Consider the following 7,145-nt stretch of genomic DNA (forward strand, 5'->3'; position numbering starts at 1 on the left):
AAGCATAACAGATTTCCTAACTAACTTTCAGTGCAACGGCACCTTTTCGCGCAAGAATCTGAACTCACAGCCAAAACTACGTCGCACTACTTATTTCCCCTGGCAATCTCCAAAATGACGCCGCAATTTTCCAAAACTACGTCGCATCACTTATGATTCCTGACAACAATCTCGAGCCATTAATCAACCACTACCAATATCTTGCTGCAAATCCAATAAATATCTAAAGTTTACCAATCGATATCTTATTCAAATATATTGAATCTAGCACTACTATTTATGTAATCCTAGCTGAAGAACTTGGAAAAGGGGAAAAAAAAAAGAAAGAACGAGAGCACTTAGATAAATACCTGAAGTTTTGAATGCCGGAAGAAAATATGTAAGGTTAGGGCATTAATCTACATGACTATAAATAGTGGTGGTTATGCTAAAGATCAGGGAAACCTATTAGAGATTTGGAAAGTGGAAGCGTTCACAAAGGATTAGAGTGCTTAACTACAACGTTGTTTGGTAGTTCAGCTTAGTAAAAATGTTTGTTTAGGACTTGAGAACTAGTAGTAGTAAGTTTCTTTGCATGAATTTACAGTAACTCTATACAAAACCATGCAGTTTACGAAAGGAGTTGATAAGTGTAGGAGTAATAACTGATAAGAAGAGAATGATCAGCATATCAGTGGAGTAACAAAAATACTAAGGCGGTGCATAGCAGTGAAAAGCACTTGTGCTTATCGGTAAAGGCTCGAAAATGGAAAAACTATTTATTTTTTACTCATGATTACTAAATTCGTGTGATGGTAAATATAGAAGAAAGAAGAAGGAACTATAGATTATTATTTATTTAATAACTATTTACTTGTATAGGTTCACTAAGCATGAATAAAGAAATAAAGAAATAATAAGTATTTTCTTACAAATTCATATTTGTTTTAGAAAATATTTGGACTCTAAATATTCAACTACTATACCAATTATCATATTCATATTTCTTCTTATCAAGGTTTTGGTTTGTTTGACAAATATTTGGACTGTAGAGGTTTTCTTCAATATCATGAGGATTTTTAAATTTTTATGAGGAAAAAATAATGGTAAAAATGGCTTAAAGAAGTCATAGACTAGTAGAGAGAGAGAGAGAGAGAGAGAATCTGATTAAGTTCTAATTTTGCCCTTTAAATTCCTAAAATCCGATACACACGATTTTTACAGCGAATATGTGCTTAAAGACATATATATATATATATATATATATTGGATTTGTGAGAGGATAATATGCTTTATTTTGTATGTGAGAAACTAAATTTTAACATAGATAAAATGTGAGAAAAAATTGATGTCATTTTCTCAAAAATATATCCAAGATAACTAATTCTATAGCTCATTTCAAGAAAGAAAAAAAATGAAACTATTACATGGACAAATCCTATATTTGCCCAAAAAAAAGAGGTGAAAATGCATGGGTAACTATTCAATGTGAAGAAAAATAATTTGTAAAAAAAAAAAAGGTAACTAACCAGTAACAGACTCAATAGCCTTTGAACACGTGTCCCCACAATCTTTTCCCTCCAAATCCCCTCCGCCGCCCAACATACCTGAATAAAACCATCACCAAACCGTAAACAGTGGCATTTGTCGTCCCTCCCTACACGCAGAACACACACTCACACAGTCGAGAAAACATGGCTTCCCTCACTGTTTTCCTCTCTCTCCTCACTCTCTTTTCCCTCCTCTCCCTCGCCCAACTCCAATCCCCGCCGCCATCAACTTCCCCACAACCACAGCCTCCACCACCGTCGCCGCCACAGTCTCTTTTGAATGCAGCGGAGACCCTATCGAATTCAGGCTACAACGCCATGTCCCTCACTTTAAATCTCCTCCTTGATCAACCCCGTTTCATCAGCTTTCCATCTTCGCTGACCATATTTACTCCGCCTGATTCCGCCTTTGCTGCTGCAGGCCAGCCTTCACTCTCCCTGCTCCTCCTCCACTTCTCGCCACTTTCTCTTTCCCTCGAATCACTCAGTTCTCTGCCATTTTCTTCCCCCATCCCAACCCTGTCAAGAACCCATGCTTCCGTCTTTATCACCACCTCATCCGAAAACCCCACCAAAATTTCCATCAACAATGTTGAAATTTCCGGCTCACCCGTCTATGATGATGGCTCTGTTGTGGTTTTTGCAGTGGAAAATTTCTTTGAGCCTAATTTCGCTCTTCCCGCTCCTCAGTCAGTCATAAACCCCAACCCAGAATGCGTGAAATTCAGTACTTTTTCACGGTATAAGGAGGCATCAGGGGTACTAAAATCAAGGGGTTATTCAATTTTTGCCACTTTTCTGGACTTGCAATTGATGGGCTTTGTGGATTCCGATAAAATCCCTTCTGAGAATGAGACAAAACTAACTATTTTTGCCCCTGTGGATGAGGCTTTGATTGGGGATTCCGGGAATTTTCTTGAGTATTCATCCATTTTCTTGAGGCATTTGTTACCCTGTAAGCTTAATTGGAATGAGCTCAATGGGATTGCAAATGAGACTGTTTTCAGAAACTATGTTGAGGAGCTTAGCATGAAAATCCAGAAATCTGGTGATAAAGTGATGATTAATGGGGTTGAGATTACTGCTCCAGGATTATACGAGAATGAAGGGATTGCAATTCACGGTGTGAGGGAGATGATACCAGTATTGGATGATGCAGATGAGGATACTGCAGAGACATCTTTCATGAAAGTTGAGAAGAAGAATGTTGAGGGAAATTGTCCTTCCCCCGATCGTAGTGAATTCTGAGCTCTCTGTTTTTCTGTTTCTTGTTGTCGATTGTAAACTCAGGAGGTGTTGAAAGATGGGCATAGACTTCCTCGCTTTCCCTTATTACTTTTGATTGATTTTTTTTTTTTTTTGTATTCAATATTTGTGAAAAATGGAGAGCTTATGCTGTAAAAGTTGAAAGGATCAATCACGATATCAAAAGGGAATTGGAGAGTTTTGTGCTGCGAAAGTTGAAAGGATTAATCAGGATATGAAAAATAAATCTTTGTTTTCTTCTTGATTGAATTTCTTGATCTTGGCTGCTGTTTAGATAAGTAAATTTTTGAATGAACTTCTCGTGGATCTGTAGTTAAATGGAGGTGGAGCTTTATCTCATCTTTGGTTTCTTGTTTAGATGCTATACTATGAATGTCCCAAAATTTTGATAAATAAAATCACTTGGATAAAATCAATGTAAGAAAAATGCACCAAGAATAAATAAATGAATTTCCTTACAATCTTTAGGCCAAACTTGTCTCCCCAAAAAGGTCAAAAGAATAGAAAAGTGGGTGGGACTTTGGGTTGGAGAAGAACGGGCATTGGTGTTGATTAGTGGGCTTAAGTTGTTTAGTAAAGGGTCTTACAAAGGCTTTTTGGCTTTGGGTAAAGTTTTGAGAATTGAGTGGGCTGAGATACCGACTCTTTCGCAGAAATTGCATTAAGGAAAATTTCTATTTTTTTTATTTTGAATAAATAAGCAAATTAAGTGTATATATATTCTTATTGACTTTGAGTAAATGTGCAAACAAATGTATAATATATTCTTAACTGTACTTGTCAAGCATCCCATATTAATGCTTTCAAAATTTTATAATGGTTTGACTTAAGAGCTTGATTCTGTCGAGTCCATAATTGAGCATAGGCACATAAATATCTAAACTCTGGCCAACTGAGGGTTGAACTGGTTCTAAACAGGAATAATAATGCAGAATCAGGTTTTAAAAGGTTGAGCACTTTTCTGCAATTCTCCCTGTTTTAAAGTGTGCATGTTTTCTTTAACCGTGATGCTCTCAGCTGTCTTGTGTTCGCCGAAATGCCCGAGTTTCTGCTCTGAATCTTGAGATTTTTGGTCTTGATGATTTCATTTTCTTGGTCTGTGTTCTTTTTTCTGATATGCAGTTGGATCAAACGTTGATATTTGAGCTAGAAATGTGTGGACTACTCATTGTGTTTGATGCTTCTCAAGATTTTGATGCCCTAAACCTTGATTTTTGTTTCCGTTAAAAATTCCAACTGATCGAAGTAGCATTCTTGTATTGAGAATAAAGTTCAAAGAAATAGTAGAATCTGTGAATTGCTGAAAATGAAGTAGAGAAGAACTTTTTAATACAAGGGCCAGAAGTTGGGATAACATATTAGTACCTGTCGTGCAAGTCATAGATAATTGACTTAGAAATACAAGTAGCACCAGATAATCATGAGAAAACGATTAAAAGAGGATAAAAGAGAGAGAGAGAGAGAGAGAGAAAGAAAGGAAGAAAACAAAGCTAAAGGAAACACCAAATTGGACAAATGGGATTAGAAAAAGCAGTTTAAACAAATGCAGCCAACTTGGGTTTGGGAGGGTCAACCAGACACCGGTTGAGAAGATCATCAACTGAGGTGTAGTTGTGATCAGGATAAAGCTTGGAGGCTTCCAAGTCATTCTCTGTTAACTCAAAGCTCGTTTGATCACCTTTGATGTATATATTATGAAGAATGGCCACTGATATATTGTCTGGAACAGGTAACGCTGCAGAAAAACCAACAGTCTCTGATGTTACTCATTTAGTGCATGAAATTGTGTCATAACGATGAAGGGATCAAATCAATGCCTAACTTTTCTGTCCATCTATAGCTATGAAAACACATCTCTAATATGCATGATGAACACAAACTCCTACAAGTATTAGTAGATTGAACTGTTAGAAAACGTTAAAACTTCAACTAAATTTTGCCATACTTGAGAGGGTTTTTTCGTGAGAAAAAAAGATGAAAATAGTATTCTTACTTTCAGTGAGCTTGACCACTTCTTCCTCGGGAAGATGGGTTATTTTCATTGTACGTCCAGTCTTTTTCTCCCATGAAGAAATCAAATCCAGCTGCGAGACAATATTTTTAGGAGGTCTGTAGATGATGACACGCTTTTCTACTCTTGGATCTGTTGCTGCCCTGATTGTATAGATTGCAACATCCTCCTCGTAGTTCAACACGGCTGCATCCAATAAGAAACTTCCGATTACAACCATAATTGGAAATAATTATCCATTAAGCAATTAGTAAGTGCAGTAGTCATTTGCTTTTCAGTGAATTAATTATTCCAAGTAATGAGCTTAGCATTTCTGCATATTTAATTTGGCAACTACATTGAATTCGTTGTATTTGAAGTTTTTTAATTTGGCAACTACCATAGCGATGGCATCTTTAATTCATCTTGTCTGCATGCTGTGAATGTGGCCTCGCGTGCATGTGTTAGGGAAGATTCATTTTTCAATTGGCCAAAGTCATCCAATTTACTTTCAACAATTTGTTCATTAATCATTCTTTAATGTTGAACCAGGGAAGTTCAATTGGTATATAGCATTCTTTAAGTAAATCATAAATTAGGTGTAAACTATCTATATTACTGATACCTCTTGGGTACTCGTTGGAAAAAAAATTTGTGCATATTTTCTTGAAATGTAAAATATTAGTATCATCTTAGGGCACGTACCCTTGGCTTCACCGCTCCCATATACAGTAACTTCATCTGTCTTTTGATGTGGATGAAGCAAGTAATCTACGAAGTAAGCTGCAAATGAATTTGCAGACACGTATGTAAATGGAATTCCAGCTGCTTCAATTGCCCTCCTCACCTTCCTCTTGTTATCAAGTAAAGCTTCAAACGGTGGAAGTCCACTCACTCTATCAACTTCATTACCAAATTCTGAAGGAACAAATCTCTGCAACCCAAAAAAGAGAAATCGCACACTGCTTAATTCTAGATGGTACTAACTAGTAGTACGAGCCACCAAATTAAACAAATCTTTCCTCTTTGAACCTATTTGGTTTAGCATGGAAACTCAGTGAGTTTTACCTTGATGTTGCCTGCCTCTTTCATGGCATTAATGATTTTGAATTGTTCAAGATGTTGTGGGACGGCTAGAGTTGATATGACCACATCTACTTGTCGAAGCACAGAAACCAGCTTCTCATGTTCATCAAGTTCTCCCTGTATCCCAAAAGCAATTGATCAGTGCATGGTTTTGTTGAATCGCTGTAGCATGTGGAAGAAAGCCACTCATCCTACGGCCAAGTGTACGGTTGCAAGTAAATTATGTGGAAGAATACAAGTAAAGATAACAACAAAATAAGAAGGTCATAATCGATCAAATTTTTGCACAACAGAGGTAATGTCTTGTTGTCTATTGCAGTTGTTAATCTTTTGAGAAGCTGGAGACTGCAATAGAAATCAAGAAATAGTCCTTAAGGGCGCTTTCTTTTTAAGTGCAACACACTTAAAAAAAAAAAAATTCATTTTGATAGTTGGTTTTAAAAAAAGGCAAAAGAACTCCTCAAACAGAAATTACTACTAATTGTTGATGCACGTAAGTTTGATATGCAAATAAAGATACAGTTTTTTTTTTTTTTTTGTCTACAATAACACTGAAAATTCAAGACGATGTAAAAAAATAAGTCAAGACGATAAATTCAATTACTTGGAAAATGGTGACTCCCATTGATTCGAATTCTTTGAGCAGTTGAAGCTTTGTGGAATCAGTAGTTGGCTTGACTGGACGGATATAGACATAGGTTGGATGGCCAAGAGAAACGCTTGCATCCACCATATATTTTCCAAGATAACCTGTGGCTGCAAATATCAATATCTTGCTCTTCATAGGAGCCATTTTCTCTAAAATATCTTTCCTCTGTTTTTCCTTCCTCACTTCTAAGCAGTATCTTGCGTTGCTCTTCAATCTTCAGAGCATAAGCCCTTTTGTAACCAACAGTTTGTTGACTCCACTGCTCATCCAAGACTGGTCGGCTGAATATGTTACATTTGTGGTGGCTGTGATAACAAGTCTCTGACACTTACTTTTCAGGAAATTATACTTACCTACTCTATGATTTCATATTTAATTAATGCACCCCTAACTTTTAAAATCACTTCTTTTTTTTTTTTGATAAGTGGGGAGTCTTGAAGTCAAAACTTCCTATTTATAATTCATCTTCCTTGCCGTTCAACCCAACCCTTCCGTTAAAATCACATTGATCTCACTTGTCAGCCATTTTAAGCTTTTATTTTTGCTCTTATACTTCAATCATAATAACTCTTTTCTATCTATAATATTAAAAGGGCAGTTACAAGGAGTAGTTATATGCAATATC

At 36.4% G+C, this 7,145-nt stretch overlaps 2 protein-coding genes across 2 annotated transcripts; one reads left to right on the top strand and one right to left on the bottom strand.

Annotated features, from left to right (window-relative positions):
- The first annotated feature begins 1,673 nt into the window (after positions 1–1,673).
- On the top strand, positions 1,674–2,777 carry LOC113718567 (putative fasciclin-like arabinogalactan protein 20). The gene has a single exon (XM_027243463.2). It carries the CDS (start codon positions 1,674–1,676, stop codon positions 2,775–2,777), a length of 1,104 nt encoding a protein of 367 aa, XP_027099264.1.
- A 1,315-nt stretch (positions 2,778–4,092) lies between these two features.
- On the bottom strand, positions 4,093–6,805 carry LOC113717897 (isoeugenol synthase 1-like). The gene is made up of 5 exons (XM_027242740.2): positions 6,476–6,805; positions 5,854–5,988; positions 5,491–5,719; positions 4,789–4,992; positions 4,093–4,530 (listed from the first exon to the last, which is right to left on the bottom strand). The coding sequence occupies exons 1-5, from the start codon at positions 6,662–6,664 to the stop codon at positions 4,331–4,333; spliced, it is 957 nt and encodes a 318-aa protein (XP_027098541.1). The 5' UTR covers positions 6,665–6,805; the 3' UTR covers positions 4,093–4,330.
- Positions 6,806–7,145: the final 340 nt, after the last annotated feature.

The sequence above is a fragment of the Coffea arabica genome, chromosome 11e (genome assembly GCF_036785885.1).
Source record: "Coffea arabica cultivar ET-39 chromosome 11e, Coffea Arabica ET-39 HiFi, whole genome shotgun sequence".
Taxonomy (NCBI): Eukaryota; Viridiplantae; Streptophyta; class Magnoliopsida; order Gentianales; family Rubiaceae; genus Coffea; species Coffea arabica.

What these genes read in the sequence shown, in the direction of transcription:
- LOC113717897 (XM_027242740.2), bottom strand. Translation starts at nt 6,664, where the DNA reads ATGGCTCCTATGAAGAGCAAGATATTGATATTTGCAGCCACAGGTTAT. An exon ending in AAGAGGCAGGCAACATCAAG is followed by an intron (nt 5,720 to 5,853) that starts GTAAAACTCACT and finishes TTTGGGTTGCAG; the next exon opens with AGATTTGTTCCTTCAGAATT. An exon ending in AGTGGTCAAGCTCACTGAAA is followed by an intron (nt 4,531 to 4,788) that starts GTAAGAATACTA and finishes GTTTTTCTGCAG; the next exon opens with CGTTACCTGTTCCAGACAAT.
- LOC113718567 (XM_027243463.2), top strand. Translation starts at nt 1,674, where the DNA reads ATGGCTTCCCTCACTGTTTTCCTCTCTCTCCTCACTCTCTTTTCCCTC.